This window comes from Caenorhabditis elegans, chromosome X, assembly GCF_000002985.6.
Source record: "Caenorhabditis elegans chromosome X".
NCBI classification, from domain to species: Eukaryota; Metazoa; Nematoda; class Chromadorea; order Rhabditida; family Rhabditidae; genus Caenorhabditis; species Caenorhabditis elegans.
Genome location: NC_003284.9, coordinates 6,321,457 through 6,341,328, shown reverse-complemented (window position 1 = coordinate 6,341,328; position 19,872 = coordinate 6,321,457). Strand labels below are relative to the sequence as shown.

At 38.7% G+C, this 19,872-nt stretch overlaps 6 protein-coding genes and 4 non-coding genes across 10 annotated transcripts; 3 read left to right on the top strand and 7 right to left on the bottom strand.

Moving 5' to 3' along the window:
* Nucleotides 1-2,383: 2,383 nt before the first annotated feature.
* Nucleotides 2,384-2,404, bottom strand: 21ur-12998. Its single transcript, NR_071284.1, has one exon.
* Nucleotides 2,405-3,277: 873 nt separating this feature from the next.
* C03B1.13 (Major facilitator superfamily (MFS) profile domain-containing protein) lies at nucleotides 3,278-6,050 on the top strand. The gene is made up of 11 exons (NM_076660.5): nucleotides 3,278-3,371; nucleotides 3,442-3,609; nucleotides 3,664-3,775; nucleotides 3,829-3,968; nucleotides 4,009-4,204; nucleotides 4,697-4,811; nucleotides 4,856-4,967; nucleotides 5,024-5,137; nucleotides 5,183-5,478; nucleotides 5,524-5,614; nucleotides 5,889-6,050. The coding sequence occupies exons 1-11, from the start codon at nucleotides 3,294-3,296 to the stop codon at nucleotides 5,985-5,987; spliced, it is 1,521 nt and encodes a 506-aa protein (NP_509061.3). The 5' UTR covers nucleotides 3,278-3,293; the 3' UTR covers nucleotides 5,988-6,050.
* A 57-nt stretch (nucleotides 6,051-6,107) lies between these two features.
* Nucleotides 6,108-7,031, bottom strand: col-171 (Nematode cuticle collagen N-terminal domain-containing protein; the record flags this gene model as incomplete). The annotated part of the gene is made up of 1 exon (NM_182468.1): nucleotides 6,108-7,031. One exon carries the CDS (start codon nucleotides 7,029-7,031, stop codon nucleotides 6,108-6,110), a length of 924 nt encoding a protein of 307 aa, NP_872268.1.
* On the top strand, nucleotides 6,257-6,704 carry T10E10.8. Its single transcript, NR_071283.1, has one exon. It is a non-coding gene; the product is annotated as an Unclassified non-coding RNA T10E10.8 (non-coding RNA).
* Nucleotides 7,032-8,717: 1,686 nt separating the features above from the next.
* col-170 (Nematode cuticle collagen N-terminal domain-containing protein) lies at nucleotides 8,718-9,620 on the bottom strand (the record flags this gene model as incomplete). The annotated part of the gene is made up of 1 exon (NM_001381007.1): nucleotides 8,718-9,620. One exon carries the CDS (start codon nucleotides 9,618-9,620, stop codon nucleotides 8,718-8,720), a length of 903 nt encoding a protein of 300 aa, NP_001367411.1.
* A 1,646-nt stretch (nucleotides 9,621-11,266) lies between these two features.
* col-169 (Nematode cuticle collagen N-terminal domain-containing protein) lies at nucleotides 11,267-12,169 on the bottom strand (the record flags this gene model as incomplete). The annotated part of the gene is made up of 1 exon (NM_182455.8): nucleotides 11,267-12,169. One exon carries the CDS (start codon nucleotides 12,167-12,169, stop codon nucleotides 11,267-11,269), a length of 903 nt encoding a protein of 300 aa, NP_872255.1.
* Nucleotides 12,170-13,714: 1,545 nt separating this feature from the next.
* On the top strand, nucleotides 13,715-13,863 carry T10E10.9. The gene has a single exon (NR_071282.1). It is a non-coding gene; the product is annotated as an Unclassified non-coding RNA T10E10.9 (non-coding RNA).
* Nucleotides 13,864-14,035: 172 nt separating this feature from the next.
* Nucleotides 14,036-14,941, bottom strand: col-168 (Nematode cuticle collagen N-terminal domain-containing protein; the record flags this gene model as incomplete). The annotated part of the gene is made up of 1 exon (NM_001381006.1): nucleotides 14,036-14,941. One exon carries the CDS (start codon nucleotides 14,939-14,941, stop codon nucleotides 14,036-14,038), a length of 906 nt encoding a protein of 301 aa, NP_001367410.1.
* Nucleotides 14,942-16,935: 1,994 nt separating this feature from the next.
* On the bottom strand, nucleotides 16,936-17,841 carry col-167 (Nematode cuticle collagen N-terminal domain-containing protein; the record flags this gene model as incomplete). The annotated part of the gene is made up of 1 exon (NM_076658.5): nucleotides 16,936-17,841. The coding sequence occupies one exon, from the start codon at nucleotides 17,839-17,841 to the stop codon at nucleotides 16,936-16,938; it is 906 nt and encodes a 301-aa protein (NP_509059.1).
* A 574-nt stretch (nucleotides 17,842-18,415) lies between these two features.
* T10E10.10 lies at nucleotides 18,416-18,687 on the bottom strand. Its single transcript, NR_071281.1, has one exon. It is a non-coding gene; the product is annotated as an Unclassified non-coding RNA T10E10.10 (non-coding RNA).
* Nucleotides 18,688-19,872: the final 1,185 nt, after the last annotated feature.

Here is a 19,872-nt window from a genome sequence, read left to right as displayed (position 1 = left end):
AAAAAAAATGTCAGAGGAGTTTTCGTCAGGAGTTTGAACAAAGACCACAAAGCTGACAGTTGAAAAGTGTCCGTTCCACTGATAATATGTGAGCCATCATTTGGCTTCATTGTTATATTCTAAGATAACCCAAAACATTAAAAAAATTTAATTACGTTGGTTGTCGATTACTTTCGAAATGTTCCTAAAATTTGTGATTGTATCACATAAATTTTGCTTTCTAAAAACCAAAATATTTAAACTTAAGTCTTAAGAAAATTTTACATATTAGTGTTACACTAGTGCAACACTGTTATGTACGGCGTTACTTTATTTTCACGCAAACGTTAAAGTTGGAAGAGCGAAACTTGGGCGCATACTTTATTAGGCTTTGAATGTCCCGAAAAATGTATTTTCAATGTAACTTCGTTAAAATTTTCCAAAATATTTGATGGTGATGTTAAGTTTTCAAAAGAAAAGACTATTTCCATAAAATTTCCATCTAAAATATATAATATTGTATATTTCACTTGCACAGTCAGACTTTCTTGTTATAAATAATTCAAAACACTTTTTTATTCACAAATTTTTTAAAGATTATTTATTATTTTTGAAAATATTTGTTCGCAATTCAAATATTAATTATAAATAGGATGCGGGAAGATTCCGAATTTCGGTAGAATTATAGCAGAATAATTTGAGAGGTCATACAATTTTATTATCTCATTTCTAATTAATATATAAATCCAAAAAATTCGACCTGGACTGGTTCACTATAAAAATCGTTCAGAACTCTATAATTTGTTAACAAATCATATTTAAAAATGCTTTGGATAATAAATAAAAAGATTAACTAGAAAAATTTGGATTTGAAAAAAACTTATTAAATTCTTATAGTTAGTCCCAAATTCTTATTTTGATAGAATATCTTTGCACCAATTCTTTTTTGAGAAACAACTTTGCGGAAAGTTCTTAATGAAAGAAACCAGAGAGTCAAAAAATCGGGAAAAGAATAGGAGGTAGTGAGACCGCAAAATATATGGCTGTGTTTCTTCAGTTGGAGATTGGTATCCGTTGTGTTTTGTATTTTTAATAAACAAGTAAACCGACACCTTTTTTGATGACAGACATGCAACAAACATTAAGAAACGTTCCATGCTAACGCAACTGCTAAATTTTATGAAAATTAATTCGACAAAGGGCAGAACATCAAAAGGTCATTGAAGACGCGGTGTCAGTGACATACATAAGCCATTGGGGTTTTTTGGTGCATTCGTCTCAACTAACAGAGTGTAATTAAGAATGTGGAAGACGTTTGCATGTGAGAATATGTGTGAAATTAAACATCGTAGTGTGTGATGGCTGGGTGAATTGTGTTGTCGAGCCCAGCAACCAAAAAGGAATCTAATGAAAAAACGAGCGATTTAATGCGCATGAAACGAGGAATAATTTGAAACCAAGCAACATTTCCTCTATTTTGCACTATACAGGATATGAGTAAAAAAGAGCAAGAAATATGGACGGAAGTAAGATGCAATGCTGATCAAAGTCTAAAATAGGGGGCAAACTTTAGAATTGGGGATTTTGCAAAGCTGGATTTTGAAGGGGTGTTATAGAAACCCACAAACACCAGAGCAAAATTCAACAGATTGATAGTCTTAGAAAAATTCATATTAAAAATGCAAAAAAAAACTTTTCAAACGAAGTGGCATTTTTCTTTACGTCTGGCTACTTGATTGTGGTTCTGGTTCAAAAATCTTGCCGAAAATTGTGATCACAGATTATCGTATATCAGAGTTTCCGGAAACATAACTTTAAAAAGTTTTGTAAATTTAGAGATGTAGAGAGTATTTTGTTGAAAAATTTTCACTTTTTGTCCAGTAATCAACGATTTCAACACTTTACAAAAACTGAAACCTGGCACATTCCGATTGTTGGAAATTTTTGATTACCGCGCATACCTGTTTAAAAGTAAATAAAAATTATCACCCAGAGATATGAAAAAAACTTGGTGTTCCCCAATTTTGTAAATTGCCAAAAATCATATATTGCGAGATCAATATAATGTTTGATTGCAGTAGAACAACACATAAAAGCGTGTTGTAAATGACAATCGTTGAAAAAAAAATTGAATGAGTTTCCTCACTATGAAATACTTTGGAATAATCTTCGAAAACTTTGGAAGTTATCGAAAATTTTTATATTAATAGCACCTTTTTTATCGAATATTTAAAAGGTCTTAATGAATGCTGTATTTTCTTTGTCCGTCGTTTGTCCCACCTCAAAAATTTGATAATTTTAATTATAATTTTTAATAAAATTCCAAAAGGGCAATAATGATCTGAACGTTTCATAACAGTAAAATAATGAGTCTGGCAAGTTACCAAAACTTTCAATTAAATTAGATGATCTAATGATGACTGAAGTGTTCTACATAGATATTTTATCATGTTGGACTGTTTCTGAAACTGTAAAAAAGTAAAATATTACATCATTCACTCTAAAAAGTGATACAAAAACAACTTTCAGTCATTTTTTGAAAGTAGTATATCGCCAGACAAGGAACTCGTGATTTAAACGAATGTAGTTCGCTTGACCATTATTCTACGCTACACTCATTTCCACTGATAACTCACTACCTTGTTCATTCAATAGCAATTTGTGATGAGAGGACACAAAATGAAACTGTTATCTTATCGGGGGGTTTGGGACACTACTCTAACACACACGCTCACGGCTCTCGAATAGTCTATCAGCCTTACCACATTACCACTCCAAATCAATCTTATCGCTTTTTTGTTTTTGTTTTATTTTTTCATTTTTTTTTGTGATACCGATTTGAGAGGAATATTGAAACAAAAAGACAAATGCAACAAACAAACCGCCTCCCTTTCATTTTTTACCATCCTTGTGTCCGATTCTTTTAGATTTTTATGAATATTGAGTCATGCCTCCTAATAAAAATGGTTAACGGAAAAAATTATGCAAATTTCTGATATGATCCATTTTTCCTTGCCTGTCGCGTTTCGTTTCATAATAACAACTGAAACATTTTTAAATCTTCCAGCCAATTTCTATGTTCTTGTATCAGAAGATTTTGAATTTTTTCTCCAATAGACGTTAATAATTTCCTAATTTCTTGTTGCAATTTTCTGATTAAAAAGTAGAATTTTAAAAAATTAAGAATTTTCAGGCAAATATGTATGTATGTACATGCCAAAATATATACAAGTATTGTTGTTGTCTTACTCTTCAATTTATGTTGTCCGTATGTTCTGTTGCAATTTTCAATTTGAATAGTTTCAGAACGCTTGATGAATATACCACCATGCCGTTTGGTTATCTTAGCAGCCATCGCTTCGTTTTGTGCCAATTGGTCTTTTGCTTTCCAGGTAAGTTTGCAAATTTTTTAATTTGCAAGAAATGACCATTGAACAGTTCTAAGTCAGCAATCATTTTCAGATCACTTATGTGAACACATCTGTTGACACATTTTATAAACTCGCCAGGACTGCTTACAAACAATCAAGGGAATGTTACACGTGTCAACTCCCTGAAAATGATTGGCTTGCACAATGGAGCGTGACTGTCAGCATGTTCTACCCGGGAACAATTCTTGGATTTTTGATGGTATCTTTTAAAAGTTTAGATCTAGACATATTCATCCAGATTATAAATTTTTAGGTACCGTTTCTAACTAAATGGATTGGAGTTAAAAGAGCACAAGGAATAATGTGTATTGCCGCAACAATTGGCGTTGGCGTACATTTTCTCGCACTGTCGTTTCTCTCACTTGGTAAACAAAAACAAATTATGACAGTTTGAGACACTAGCTGATTGTTGTTTCAGGTGAAGTCACGTTTGCTACAATATTGTCGATTGGTAGACTCATGATCGGACTACAGGCAGGAAGCTCACTGTGTCTTCTGCCTTTGTACATAATTGAAATCAGTCCGGCACATTACAGATCGTTTCTGAATAATTTTCAGGTAACTCGATGAAAAATTTTCATCAAAAATCGATATTCAGCAAGTCTCACAATCATTCGCGACTCTTCTTGGATTGGTTTTAGGATCTGAAGAAATTCTGCCTCTCGGAAGTTCTAGATTCTTTATTATGCAAATATCCGCTGTGATTCCAATTTTGTTCCTATTATTTGTGCTAATAATCACACCACCAACTCCAAACTATCTGAGTCATTTTCATCCGGAATGTATACACGAAGGTAAACAGTTATTTTTTCTTCAATAAAAAGACCACAAGTTTTGAAAATTTAAGTAGTCAATTTAAAAACGTAAAAAAGGTCTTCATTTTCAAAAAATAATCTTGTCCAGTTATCCGACCGGCAAAATTGGCAACCATTTGTCAAAACCTGGCCATGTTGCCAGAAACTCGGTTGGCAACAAACTTAGCTGGTATGTATAACCCTATTTAAAAATTTTTAATCGGCAGCGTTTTTCGTTAGTTCAGGTACATTTTCAGTCAGTGGATGCACAATAAGGTTACCAAATTTAAAACTTTTTATTTCAATTATACATAATTGAAATAAATATTCTTGGAGACTAATTTTAATGCGATTAGGTTTTTGGCGGCATTATAATCTTTCTAAAGCTACACAAAAATTTTAATCTATTTAATTTTTGAATATAAAAAAGAAACCAAATTTCAAGTCATGAACAGTGATTGCTTGAAACTAAAAAAAAACATTAATTTGCAGCAATTCACTCAAAACTTTTCTACCATGGAACCGAAAGATCCAACTCGTATCGCCCATTAATTTCCAACTACGAAATGATGGAAAATAAGTTTACTTCAAAATATGCAAATTATGGGTAAAAACATGATTATGTTACTTGTTACATTAACCAGTTTGTAGAAAATCATGGAGAGAATCATTCAAAGGTTTTTTGATAGGTGCTATTGTTGCAGCGTCATATGCTTTTACCGGTGATGATTTAATTGACACATTCTCATCTAATATGCTGATAGTATGTTTTCTCTTTTACAGTTAAATTTGAAAAAAAAGTAAACCAAGAGTTTTTAGGGCGAAGAGAAAAGTTCGAAAAAGATTCATCAGACAACAGATACGTTTACTATTTTAGTCTCGGATGGGCTGGGATTAGTTCTTTTCTTTGCCTCGTTGTTTGGAATATATTTGGTGAGTTTTCTTTTCTTTTCAGTAACAAAACTGATTTTGATGTAGGCTGACCGATTTGGAAGACGGAAGTTGGTACTTGTTGGTTTATTTGGAACATGTGTTGCTAACATTGGAGCAGTGGTTTTCACAACCAACAAAGTGATCGTATCTCTTTGTTTCGCGGCAACAAAAACATTTATCGGCATCGGCTGCGGTGGGCCAGCGTGGTTTTTGACATCAGAACTTGTCGATCCGGAATATGCATGGATCTTCCAACCATTGTCAACAGGAATTTTATTGTCCACAACTATGATCGAAACATTTTTCTACTTAACCGTTGACAATTTAGTAGGTGGTTACAGGTAAGTCTTTACGATACATATGATAAAACTACTTGGAATATTCAGTCTTCTCATTCTTGCCGCCGGTCCCGCACTAGTGGCTGCCATCCTCATTTACCTATATTTACCCGAAACGAAAGGGAGATCAAGTGAAGAGGTACGTGAATAAAAAGTCAAGTGGATTGTCTAGCAGGAAGTTTTTAGTTCTTTTTGTCAAGCCAAGATCACCGAAACGTAATATTTGAATCTTGAATAATTCCATATGCATTTATACACTTGAATTATAATACATATAGGATTCCTGGAATTTTTATCGTTCGATTTTTGTTACAAAAAATACAGTCTAGCCTAGAATAGCCTAGAAAACTAGAATAACAGATATCAAAACCCAGCAACCTTCAATCATTTTCAATGTTCCTAAATGATTTCAGATACAAAATATGCTCAATTCAACAACTTTCAGTGGGATCCATACTAAAAAACACATCAATGAAGATTTGTACGGAACTTTTGACGAGAATATTTTCTGACATAATTGAAATTAATATTTTTAAAAATCTAGTTTATTTATTGAAATGAACCAATTACAACTTATGATAAAGTTAAAAGGAAAAATAATGCATGACACGAGGAAACCGATAATGAAAAACTTAATACCCTGGAGCAGTTCTGGGTGGTGGGCAGTGATCGCAACCTCCTGAGACTCCGGTCTCTCCGTCGGGTCCATTGTCTCCGTTGGCTCCTGGCTGTCCTGGGAAACCATCTCCTCCATTATCACCAGCTGATCCTTGTGGTCCTTGGGATCCAGGATTTCCAGGGGATCCTGGCGTACCTGCTGAACCAACTGGTCCAATTGGTCCTGGTACTCCTGGTAGTCCAGCTGGTCTTTGGATGTTAGTAATTTTTCCTGGCGCTCCAGGCACTCCGGCATTTCCGGATTGACCGTCTTTTCCGCCTAATCCTGGGGCTCCTGGTCCACCGGCGAAACCATTGTTTCCTGGAGCTCCTGGCTGACCGTCGAACCCTGGGTTTCCGTTTGGTCCCTTTGGTCCAATTGATCCAGCTGGACCTGGAGGCCCTGGTGGGCAGTCAAAGCAGAAATCGCTTGCTGAAGCTTGTGTGGCAGGACGACCATCAGGACCATTAGTTCCTGGAGCTCCGGGTCGTCCGTTTGATCCCTCTTGTCCATCGGGTCCTGGAGATCCGGGCGGGCCAGCGGCAGATGTTCCACATCCGCAACATCCTCCCTGTGAAGACGAGCCTTCTACGCCTAGGTTTTCGTATTCGGTCTGACGACGAGATCGGATTGCTCCCCCAGAAACCTTGGAGAGAACTTGGGTGCGGGTAACCTCTTTCCAGATGTTCCCAGATCGGGAGCGGCAGAAGTCAACTTCGGATTGCATAACTGATTGCATGTGTTGCATGTAGTTGTAGAGCATTGGGGCGGCAATGATGCATACCAAAGTGGCAGTGAAGGAGACAACAACTCCAACGAAAGCCACACGTCGGAGGGAGCTTGCCTCGTTTTCAAGTTGCTTGCTATCAGACATCTGAATGAAAATTGATCTCGACATCAAACACAAGAATCAAAAACTCACTTTTTAAAACAATGGAATAATGAAAAGGTACTTGCATGGTGTTCCCTTTTTCCACTTTTTATACTACCGAGGGCGGGGATGAGGTAATGAGTGAACAGTGACAATGGAGGCGAGTGAATAAAAAGTTATTGTTTTTATACAAAAGGAACTACTTGTGGTATCCAAAGTACCCAAAGCTTTATAAGGACTTAATATCAATTCATATGTTTTGTCATTTGCATTTACAAAATTTCAGTAAAGTAATGTTAAGGCAAGATTCGATTCTGACATTAAATTAAAAGAATCGGTCATAAAAACTTTTAAATTATTTATATAACTGACCAAATAGTCATTATTAAAAAGTGTTTTTTTCTATCTTTTAGTGCTTTTGAGCGTAGTTGTATCCTATTTGAGCTAGTTCTCGGAAGAAATTCAGAAAATTTGACTGTATTTGCCATTTCGAATTGCACCCCTATGGAAATTCTTTGACTGCCTATCCGGTTATCTAGGTAAATTTGGGTTTTATCAAAAATGGTTCAGCTATAAGAAGTAAATAATTATTATGCAAGCATTTTTTGTCAGTTGACCATTTTTCGAGAGAATTCAAGAAAAACTGTCAACGTGAAGTGAGGTTGTGCAAGTTTTCTGGGGAAAATGTGATGTCTAATCGTAGAACGTATGAAGTAAAACGTATGCAATGTATATTTATGACTTGTTTATAGACCATTATTAGTCAGACACTACAGAGTAATGTAACATTAGGGTATAGTGAGAGAAGAGTTGACATGGGTTTTTCAGAATCTGTAATCTGTTCACAAATTCGTCCAAATTAATTACACATTCAGAATGCCCAAAATCTCTTCTAATGCATAACAAGTTGAATTATTTTTGATTTATCCTTAGTCACATAACTAGTTACTGTCATAAAAATTTCCCTAGTCCACCCTAAGCTGTAGAGGTGTGATTCAAACCGTACCCAAATTTTTCAGACTGTAACTTTACTACACGATTGTCGCAAAATTATAGGACAGTTGTGTTTATTCCCCATGTTCGAATACTTTTTCATTAAGACCAAAAGCCACTAAACAATTTGAATGATGAATTCGATCACTATCCTATCCAACACTCAGTTTATCGAAAATCATACACAATAAAAGCGTAATTAAGATATCGTACCTAGATGAATAGGAGGAGGCGTTGTGCAAGTTTTCAAAATGATTAAGTTTTTTAAAATAATGCCATTCTCAGTTTGTTATTTATTTCCTTGTTACACTGTCACTGATACCAACATTAAATAATGAATATTTTAACGAAATCTTAAAACGACGTTTAATAATTCTTCAGGAAGAAGAAAACTTAAAAGTTTAACTATCAAGGAGAAATAAGTAAGTCACTGCAGAAAAGATATTCTGAAAAAATGTATTTTATTTAACTCAAAACAAAAAATACGGATCCCAATATTAAAATGAACTTTTTTAAAATTTATTTTGTAGCTAGACAAAAGTGTTGTGAAAAAATGTAGATTTGATACTTTTGTCTGAATCGGTTTTTTTGCGGGAAAGCTGATGCACCCCAAAATTGATAATAGGACAAAAATGTGTTATAGTCATGAAAGTTTATTCAGAGGTATGATGTGAAAGACTTGCAAAAATAAATAGTGCAAGAACATGGATAGAAAGGGAATTAATATCCTGGTGCGGTTCTTGGTGGTGGGCAGTGGTCGCAACCTCCTGGGGCTCCGGTCTCTCCATCGGCTCCATTGTCTCCGTTGGCTCCTGGCTGTCCTGGGGATCCAGCTCCTCCGTTGTCTCCGGCTGGTCCTTGTGGTCCTTGGGATCCTGGGTTTCCTGGGGCTCCTGGGGATCCGGCTGGTCCAGCTGGTCCGTCTGGTCCTGGGGCTCCTGGGGCTCCGGCTGGGCCTGGAACCTCGTTGACCTTTCCTGGGGCTCCTGGAGCTCCGGCGTTTCCTGGGTGTCCGTCTTGTCCAGCTTGTCCTGGGGCTCCTGGTCCTCCGGCGTTTCCGTTGTTTCCTGGGGCTCCTGGCTGTCCGTCGGATCCTGAGTTTCCGTTTGGTCCCTTTGGTCCAGCTGGTCCGGCTGGTCCTGGTGGTCCGGCTGGGCAGTCAAAGCAGAACTCGTGAGCTGGGGCTGGAGTGGCGGCTGGTCCGTCTGGTCCGTCGTTTCCTGGGGCTCCTGGTTGTCCATCAGCTCCATCTTCTCCGTCTTGTCCTGGGGCTCCTGGTGGTCCAGCAGCAGAGACTCCACATCCGCAGCATCCTCCTTGAGAGAATGAGTTTCCTTCTACTCCAGCGCTCTCATATCCAGCTTGACGGCGGGAACGGACGGCTCCTCCAGAGACCTTAGCGAGAACCTGAGTGCGGGTAACCTCTCTCCAGATGTTTCCAGATCGGGAACGGCAGAAATCAACTTCGGATTGCATAACGGATTGCATATGCTGCATGTAGTTGTAGAGCATTGGGGCTGCAATCACACACACCAAAGTGGCAGTGAAGGAGACGGCAACTCCGACGAGAGCCACGCGGCGGAGGGAGCTAGCCTCGTTTTCAAGTTGTTTGATATCAGACATCTATAAAGAAAAAAAATTAATTGAAGTTTTGATATGTGCCAAAATTGAACTCACGTTTCAAATAAATGAATTGAGATGAAAAGACACCTGCTTAATGTTCACCACGATCAGTTTTTATACTACAGGTGGGCGGAGATGGGTTAATGAGTGTACACTGGCAACAGAGAGAGGCTTAGTTGATGAACAAAAAAGGTGATAGTTTTTTCTCATCAAGGAAATACTTACGACATGAAGACATTTCTTCGGGTTTTGGTTGTCACTGTAGTGGTGGGGGAGACCACACGGCACGCAAAATTTGACATTGCAGAGGACACAAATTGGAAACTAACTTCCGATATTTGGCGGAGAAAATGATTACTGAACAGCTAATTAACTATTGTCTTGTTTTTGTCAATGATATGTTTACATACAACAGGTGAGCAGAAATAACTTCTGCAACATAATTTTCTTTAACAGAAAGTGAAATTTATTTTAAACAAGCTGTGAACATAAATTGAGTTAAGCTCACTGACTGAACACTGAAAATCACATTGGCTCAACATTTAGAAGCAGATTTAAACAATATTTTTTGAAACATTTTCGATTTGAAAAAGCTCTGGAATAAAAATTAATTATCCTTGACAGTAATAAGTCTCAAAACATTTCAGACTTGCGGTGTCTTGAACACTTGCTTTTGCTTAAAACTTTGTAATGAGTAAATTGACACAAACAAACTTCTATTAATTCCATACTAGCACAAAAACACATGATCATTGTTTCATCGGACGATTCCGTAATGAAATAAATTTTAAGTCGCTACGGTTTTATTATAGAATAATAGTTCGAACATAATTAAATTAGCTGAAAATTTTGCTAGACAGTTTCCAACTTTGCATTCAATAAAAATGAGAATTACAAATCGGGACAGTGCTGGTCGATGATATCCCCTTTCAGTTGTTTTATTGTTTTTGTTTAATTCTCCGAATGAGTGTTATTTGAAAACTATAAACTTCTGCAAAAAATTACTCTAAAACAATGTGTTCACAATTTTTTTCAAAATGTGTTATGTTTTTAAATCAGCCACAAAATAATTACAGCGGCCGACACCACCCAAGCCGGAGCTATTATTATTGATGGTGGATCTTTGATTGACGATCACTCTCTCATAGAAAGGTTAATACTAATAAATTTTCAATGTACTTATATTTTAATTTCGATGTTAGAATTGGAAGCAAAAACATTAGGAGAATTGCGGCAAAAAGTCGAAGTAGCGTCTCTATGTAGAGAAACCATTATTTTTCTCAACGTGATATATTCACAAAGCTGATCGAGACTTTTAAACATGTGTTTTGGGCCTGACTTTTAAGAAATGTAACATTTTTGACAAGTTCCGCCATTTTCAGAGATCATGTGCTCAATGTGGGTTATAATTGAAAACGATAGCAAAGAGGCGACATTTTCATGTTATTCTTCGGATTTTCAGTAACAATGATACAATCCTCGTTTTCTTGAAAACAGTGCTCAAGTTCATATTTTGTTCATTACTGTTTTTTTTAACTTGATGAAAACTTGAAGCATGTTCTTATTTTTCAGAAAGTGACATTTATTTGAGTTGTGAGAAATTACATGTAATGTGAAAGAGCAGAGGAGATACAAAGTGAATGAGATTAATATCCTGGGGCGGTTCTTGGTGGTGGGCAGTGGTCGCAACCTCCTGGGGCTCCGGTCTCTCCATCGGCTCCATTGTCTCCGTTGGCTCCTGGCTGTCCTGGGGATCCAGCTCCTCCGTTGTCTCCGGCTGGTCCTTGTGGTCCTTGGGATCCTGGATTTCCTGGGGCTCCTGGGGATCCGGCTGGTCCAGCTGGTCCGTCTGGTCCTGGGGCTCCTGGGGCTCCGGCTGGGCCTGGAACCTCGTTGACCTTTCCTGGGGCTCCTGGAGCTCCGGCGTTTCCTGGGTGTCCGTCTTGGCCGGCTTGTCCTGGAGCTCCTGGTCCTCCGGCGTTTCCGTTATTTCCTGGGGCTCCTGGCTGTCCGTCGGATCCTGAGTTTCCGTTTGGTCCCTTTGGTCCAGCTGGTCCGGCTGGTCCTGGTGGTCCGGCTGGGCAGTCAAAGCAGAACTCGTGAGCTGGGGCTGGTGTGGCGGCTGGTCCGTCTGGTCCGTCGTTTCCTGGGGCTCCTGGTTGTCCATCAGCTCCATCTTCTCCGTCTTGTCCTGGGGCTCCTGGTGGTCCAGCAGCAGAGACTCCACATCCGCAGCATCCTCCTTGGTGTCCAACGGATCCTTCAACTGCAGCGCTCTCGTATCCAGCTTGACGGCGGGAACGAATAGCTCCTCCAGAAACCTTGGCGAGAACTTGAGTGCGGGTAACCTCTCTCCAGATGTTTCCAGATCGGGAACGGCAGAAATCAACTTCGGATTGCATAACGGATTGCATGTGTTGCATGTAGTTGTAGAGAATTGGGGCTGCAATCACACACACCAAAGTAGCGGCGAAGGAGACGGTAACTCCTACAAGAGCCACACGTCTGAGGGAAGTAGCCTCGTGCTCAAGTTGTTTGATGTCGGACATCTGAAAATCAGTATTTTAAATTTAACATTCAAATGTGTTTTGGAAAAAAAAGTAGTTCAAAGAATTTTCAAATTTTGGAGAGGGAGAGCAAAATTTGAAAACGTGAGTGAAAGATGAAAAGACACGACACCTTGCCTGTCATTGCCACCCATTGCTTTTATACCGATGATGGGCGGAGATGCTTTAATGAACGCATATTGTGGTAGGCGGAGACAAAAACGGTTGTCGAAAAACGGTGTTTGTATCAAGGAAATAGAAAATACCTAGCAGGTCATTGCGCAACAGAGAGATATCAGGCCACGGCAACAGACAAAGACCGCCGAACGAGATTATGATGAGGATCCACCAAGCAACAAACTGAAGTAATGATGGGAAAGAAAAAGTTCTCATTCGCTGATAACACTTGATTCGAACAGATTAAAAAAGTGAAATTCAAGGAGTAGCATACCAGCAAGAAATAAAGTTAGTATCAGTGGATAAGAAACATATTACGATAGAATTCAGAGTTTAGTTTAGACATCTATCATAAAATGTTGGCTCAGGAAATGTCATAAACTTCTTTTTGGGGTTCTGATTTTCCAAATTATTGAAGTTGATAAATTTCCCATTTCTACAAAGTTTAAACGTGTACTGATGGCTTTTGTTCTACAGTACTTCTATGCAAATCTGAATAATGACTTCATTTCAGTGCCTATTACACTTTGCGCGTATCAATGTCATTCTTTGAAACTACATTTATCATTTTCGCATTATGAAGTATCATGCCGTGCTTAATCATTTTTCTTCAAGAAGGAACCAAATGCAAAAATCAAGTTTTTATTGTTTCAGTATACCTGCCCTTGTTGCATTTTCGCTACGTACCTCCTGAAAAACTTGCCAATTAAAAACGAACACTTGATGTTTTTTTGATCTTAATATTGCTGTTCACAATTCACAATTAACAACGAATACCGATCATCGAGAAAAAATTAGTACCAAACGGATCCCGTCGCTAACTTTGAAGGACATCACAAATTTCATCGCATTCCAACCTCCCATACAAAACCAATTCAAGCCTCACTAATTTGTTTCGCTAGTTTTTACCTGCTTGTCGCGATACAAGAAACGCCGACAAACCGAATGAATTGGCATCAGTAGCATGGCTGATTTTAAAACAGTATTCGAAGAGAGTAAATCTAATAGAAAAAAAAATAATATTAAAAATTTAAAGATTTTAGTTATATTTTTCAATCATTTATAAATGTATACTATATTAATTATCTAATTGTTGTAGAGATCGATAAACTAATTTGTAACTTTTGAAATCTACTTTATTCTTTACCTTTGTCAAATTTATCACAAGATCAAAACGAGAACAGCGCAGAAAACTTCTAGGAACAAACCTTAGAAAAATTGTTGCCTACATCCAATCGTTCGTAAACATAATCAATGTTACGTAAGACTATCAATATACCTTCGTTAGTGACAATACGAAAAAATAAGGATTATTCTGGAATCATCAACTTCAACTATACCAAAGATAATATAAAAATTGCAAGTAAAAAACAATAAAAAATTCCCTGTTTAGAAATTGGATAGTTTCGTCCATGTAAACCTTGAAATGATTCAAACCATATATTGTTTAATAGGGCGGAACTAGACTTCAGTAATCGTTAAACTATTAGGGATTCACTTCAATTTGTTTTCCACGATTGTTTGATGAGATTAACCATAGCCACTTCATTACTTGTTTTACACGACATCTTTTTTTTTCATAACTAATCGTGAACACAATGGAACGAAATGAATTCGTCAATACTTTATTTGTCAAAATATAAAGAAAGACAGGCAATGCAAATGAGCATTGGAGATACAGAGTGAATGAGCTTAATATCCTGGTGCGGTTCTTGGTGGTGGGCAGTGGTCGCAACCTCCTGGGGCTCCGATCTCTCCATCGGCTCCATTGTCTCCGTTGGCTCCTGGCTGTCCTGGGGATCCAGCTCCTCCGTTGTCTCCGGCTGGTCCTTGTGGTCCTTGGGATCCTGGGTTTCCTGGGGCTCCTGGGGATCCGGCTGGTCCAGCTGGTCCGTCTGGTCCTGGGGCTCCTGGGGCTCCGGCTGGGCCTGGAACCTCGTTGACCTTTCCTGGGGCTCCTGGAGCTCCGGCGTTTCCTGGGTGTCCGTCTTGTCCGGCTTGTCCTGGGGCTCCTGGTCCTCCGGCGTTTCCGTTGTTTCCTGGGGCTCCTGGCTGTCCGTCGGATCCTGAGTTTCCGTTTGGTCCCTTTGGTCCAGCTGGTCCGGCTGGTCCTGGTGGTCCGGCTGGGCAGTCAAAGCAGAACTCGTGAGCTGGGGCTGGAGTGGCGGCTGGTCCGTCTGGTCCGTCGTTTCCTGGGGCTCCTGGTTGTCCATCAGCTCCATCTTCTCCGTCTTGTCCTGGGGCTCCTGGTGGTCCAGCAGCAGATACTCCACATCCGCAGCATCCTCCTTGGTGTCCAACGGAAGATCCTTCAACTCCGGCGCTCTCGTATCCAGCTTGACGGCGGGAACGAAGGGCTCCTCCAGAAACCTTGGCGAGAACTTGAGTGCGGGTAACCTCTCTCCAGATGTTTCCAGATCGGGAACGGCAGAAATCAACTTCGGATTGCATAACGGATTGCATGTGTTGCATGTAGTTGTAGAGCATTGGGGCTGCAATCACACACACCAAAGTGGCAGTGAAGGAGACGGCAACTCCGACGAGAGCCACGCGGCGGAGGGAGCTAGCCTCGTTTTCAAGTTGTTTGATATCAGACATCTGTAAAAGTTTGATAATGGGATAAGTAATATTTATTTTGAAAGAAAACAATGTTTTTAATAATTTCTCAAACTATCAAGAAACCTCAAAGCAAGAGACAAAGCATTTTGGTAATTAATTTTGGAATCGAATCTAATAATGGGCTATGATAGAGGTATAAAACGACTTACCTTGGTTTGGGATGTGATGAGACACCTGTAAAATGCCACCCATACCTACCTTTTATACAAAATGTAGGCGGTGTTTGCCACCTTCATGTTGCTAGCTTGAAAATATGACTCTAATTCTGAAGACGCAGACAATAAGGAGGCGGAGTCGCTTTTCAAGGGATACAGAGAAACAGTGAGAAGTCAGTGAATAAAGACAATCAAAAAGTGTCCCAAAAGGTCGACAGTTTTTGATAAAAATGCGTTTTGGACCCGGTGATGTAATAATGCCTTCTTTACACCCTTAAGGCAAGCTGGTAGGTTTTAGTGAGGGATACAAGAGGAAGTAAATTGAAAATGATTGATGCAGATCATTCATCGTCGTAAAAAATTGAGGGAAAAGTATGTATTCAATTATTTCGTGAAGTTATCCAAGGATCATCGACAATCAGGTTCAGAAAAAGATTAGGATGCTTTTTGAAAAAAAAAGAGGGAAACGTTCGTCAAACGAAAACAGGAACAGCTTAACTAGAGAAAATGATTGATTGTATCGCCTCACAGATCACAAGGCAACTTTACAGTTTCGGTAATCCCTTTCACTGGTTTTCTTATTTTCAGGAAGACACAAGAAAGAAGATATGGTTTGAAACGTGAATCCTTCGAAACTTTCGCTACACCTTCTCAAAATCCATTTGAAACAGCAGTAAGAATCTGCAAAAACTGGCCCCCCACACGCCAAGGAAGTTGAATGAAGCGGAAGATATATATTTTCAGCCAGGATGAATCGGTTTCTGAACAGACGGTAAATACCTGTTAAGTGTAATGAAGCAATCATATCCCAGTTGTATGAATTGCAACGTATTTTCTACAAAAAAAAGTAGCAAATAAGTTTTTAAAACATTTGTTTAAACTTCGAGCGACTAAAAACAATAACACTAAAAATATCGAATTTGTTGAAAAATCAGTTGGGAAAATATTATAACTATTTGTATTTCTGAGATAAATGATGTTTTTATATAACTTACATCATTCAAAAATATGTTTTATACTTCTGACAATGTATTCTAACAACTCATTTCAGTCTGATAAAATATCGCAGTGAAGTGTGAACACAAGTACTTTAATAATTTTGTGAACACCTGTTATACTAGCTTTTGATGTGTCTTCCGCACATCCTCCGCACTGCTCACTCGCAAAACGTATTCCAGTTGCTGCCACAGTTGATGCATATTAGTCTGCAAAATGTTTATGTTTGCATGACCTTGCACGACGCGATTAGTTATCAATAAATCTGCAAATCCATTTTGCTTGCGCAAAATTTACTTCCTAGTGTATCAATCGAACACCCGGTTTGTTTTCTTCACGAAATTTGGAACAACTCTACAACTATGTATTTGTTCGGCAGTTTTATCAATGCCATCGCCCCGATAAAGAATCGTGGCGACCGTACCGTATTGAATTAAAATTCCAAATAACTTCCGCATTTTTAAGAAAAATTTTCACTTTCCTTCACGTATATCAATTACAATTAATTTTACAATTTAGATAGTATTCAAGTATAAGATCTCCTGATTTATATCATAGTATTTTTAGGTTCCAAATTGAATTATTGCATCATCTAATAGAAAACTTTTAAATATAATTCAATTTGAAAAATACGAATCTTGCCTATATCCCATTCCAAAACAAAATTTTTGGTAAATGTCGGAAATTTATTTATTTTTGATTTCTGTTATATTTCTTTCATTTTGTTTGAAAAATAAATTATCTATATCTTTAAGTTTATTTTTGAGGTAATTAGAAAGACAGGCAACGCAAAAAAGCATTGGAGATACAGAGTGAATGAGCTTAATATCCTGGTGCGGTTCTTGGTGGTGGGCAGTGGTCGCAACCTCCTGGGGCTCCGGTCTCTCCATCGGCTCCATTGTCTCCGTTGGCTCCTGGCTGTCCTGGGGATCCAGCTCCTCCGTTGTCTCCGGCTGGTCCTTGTGGTCCTTGGGATCCTGGGTTTCCTGGGGCTCCTGGGGATCCGGCTGGTCCAGCTGGTCCGTCTGGTCCTGGGGCTCCTGGGGCTCCGGCTGGGCCTGGAACCTCGTTGACCTTTCCTGGGGCTCCTGGAGCTCCGGCGTTTCCTGGGTGTCCGTCTTGTCCGGCTTGTCCTGGAGCTCCTGGTCCTCCGGCGTTTCCGTTGTTTCCTGGGGCTCCTGGCTGTCCGTCGGATCCTGAGTTTCCGTTTGGTCCCTTTGGTCCAGCTGGTCCGGCTGGTCCTGGTGGTCCGGCTGGGCAGTCAAAGCAGAACTCGTGAGCTGGGGCTGGAGTGGCGGCTGGTCCGTCTGGTCCGTCGTTTCCTGGGGCTCCTGGTTGTCCATCAGCTCCATCTTCTCCGTCTTGTCCTGGGGCTCCTGGTGGTCCAGCAGCAGATACTCCACATCCGCAGCATCCTCCTTGGTGTCCAACGGAAGATCCTTCAACTCCGGCGCTCTCGTATCCAGCTTGACGGCGGGAACGAAGAGCTCCTCCAGAAACCTTGGCGAGAACTTGAGTGCGGGTAACCTCTCTCCAGATGTTTCCAGATCGGGAACGGCAGAAATCAACTTCGGATTGCATAACGGATTGCATGTGTTGCATGTAGTTGTAGAGCATTGGGGCGGCAATGACGCACACCAATGTGGCAGTGAAGGAGACGGCAACTCCGACAAGAGCCGTACGGCGGAGGGAGCTAGCCTCTTGCTCGAGTTGTTTGATATCAGACATCTGGAACGAAAAGTCAGTCTCAGAAAAGAAATATCGTATCTTATCAAAGCTATTCACTCATTTAGAAAAAAGTCATGGACTAAAAGGGATATATTTTCAAGAAAAGTTATCTCTATCTCTACAGTATGTAAGAAAAGAAGGGAGAGGAAACGCTTACCTTAAATTGATGCAATGAAACACCTACCAAATGCCATTCGTAGGCGTCTTTTATACTTACTGGAGGCGGTGTTTATCGCAAGGTGGGTCGGCATGAAAGTCTTTCAGCTTGTGAAACGCAGACTATCAGAATAAGAAAAGCAGCTATGCCAAGGTCAAGCTCTATCGTTCCCTACTCTCTGTCTTATGCTATATCATTGGATCTGACACTAAAGCTGATAGATTGAGGAAGTTTATTTTTGATTAAGCTAATTATCAATGTTCCTAAAAGTTTTTAAAGTAAAAAATACAGGTGAACTGGAAGTCCTGAAGAGAAAGTGTTTTCTTGCGAGTTTATCCATTTCTACTATGTTTTCTTTCATTTAAAACATGGGAAATACCAGTAACACTATTTCGTGAAAATGTTCCTTTCTGCGCAAACCTGGAAGACGTGCCTAAATTGACCTGAAAATTTGTTACACAAAGCAATATTCATTACAACCATTTTTATGATTCATTCATACACCTCAAATATGCACGATGTAATAATCAATGTTTCCTTGTTTTCAAGACAAGGCGCATCGTCTTTGTTTCATTCTTGTAGAATATTTGTCGACTTTTCTCGACGCCATAATTACCCGTCAACCGCCACACAACCCAACCCAATCCTACGACCACATAAGAATAATGAAGCTGATGTGGCATTGCCACATAAGACGTACAATACAGTCGATAGACAACAAAAAAGTTTATTTTTGACCGGGAAACGACTAAAAGGGGTCTTCCACACTTTTGTTTACCTGGTCATCAAGTTGGGCTTTCAGTTGAACAACAACAAAAAACGACCAATTTTGTTTTGTACACTGACCCCCATGACCGCTGAAAGATAACAGAACTTGTTTTTTCTGGAATTTTATATACCAATCAACATTTGATTAAAGAAAAAACAAATTGCTCTTAGTTCAGTTTTATTGATTCTAAGTTATTTCAGTACATATAAATATATTAGTCGACTTTCAGAATTATGTCACATAGTTTTCCCATTTTTACTGTAAAAAAAATTAGAAACGTTTTATTTGGTATTCAAGATAAACTTTTTTAGCTTTTTGAAACTCAAAATGACACCACAAGATCAATCTTCATAACGAGAATTTTCAACTTTTGATCAAATTTTTTTAATGGTGGTTCAAAATTTTGAGCAAATTTTAAATAGCCTTATTATGAAATTCAGCTTTGAAGAATATTTATTTTCCAAAAAAGAAAAGAGTGTAATGCACAAGTACTTGAATATATTCGGAGATGTAAAAAGTTTGATTTTTTTATCAAAAAAAAGACTGAAATGCATAATCTAAAAATTTTGGGGCAATTCTTTGGTGTCTTTTTGAATATCATAAAAATCAAATTATAATTTTTTTGCAGATCAACTTATGATTTTAGGATATCTTATGGCGGTGATAAGCTGGTGGGTAACAAAACACAATTATCAAATTTGCATTTAATAATTTTCTTCCTTTCTAAGTTTAAGTCTTTACACTACTCAATTTCAATAAGAATTTCAAATAGAATTAATATCGTCCATCGCGGCACATATGTGATGTTATCTTGAAGCACTTTAATGCATTCTTGTTTTTTTTTTGATGTGTAGAAATGACACGATAGGAACTACCGTTTCAGTCCCCGCTAGTAAAGGAAGCTCCGTGAAATTACCTTCTACTATTTCTACGACACAACAACTTCCTATTTCCTTGTTTCTTGTTTTCAAGGTAAGCGATTTTATCAATTAGAGAGATATGCTTTTCCGGCAAGCGTTTTGCGACCTTGGCGCTGACCCTGGAAAAAGGAAAAAGGGAAAAAAAAAACGGCGCCGTCTTGCTCTGAGATTGACATCTAAATGAC

What these genes read in the sequence shown, in the direction of transcription:
- C03B1.13 (NM_076660.5), top strand. Translation starts at nt 3,294, where the DNA reads ATGAATATACCACCATGCCGTTTGGTTATCTTAGCAGCCATCGCTTCG. An exon ending in CGTTTCTGAATAATTTTCAG is followed by an intron (nt 3,969 to 4,008) that starts GTAACTCGATGA and finishes ATCGATATTCAG; the next exon opens with CAAGTCTCACAATCATTCGC. An exon ending in TCCGGAATGTATACACGAAG is followed by an intron (nt 4,205 to 4,696) that starts GTAAACAGTTAT and finishes ATTAATTTGCAG; the next exon opens with CAATTCACTCAAAACTTTTC.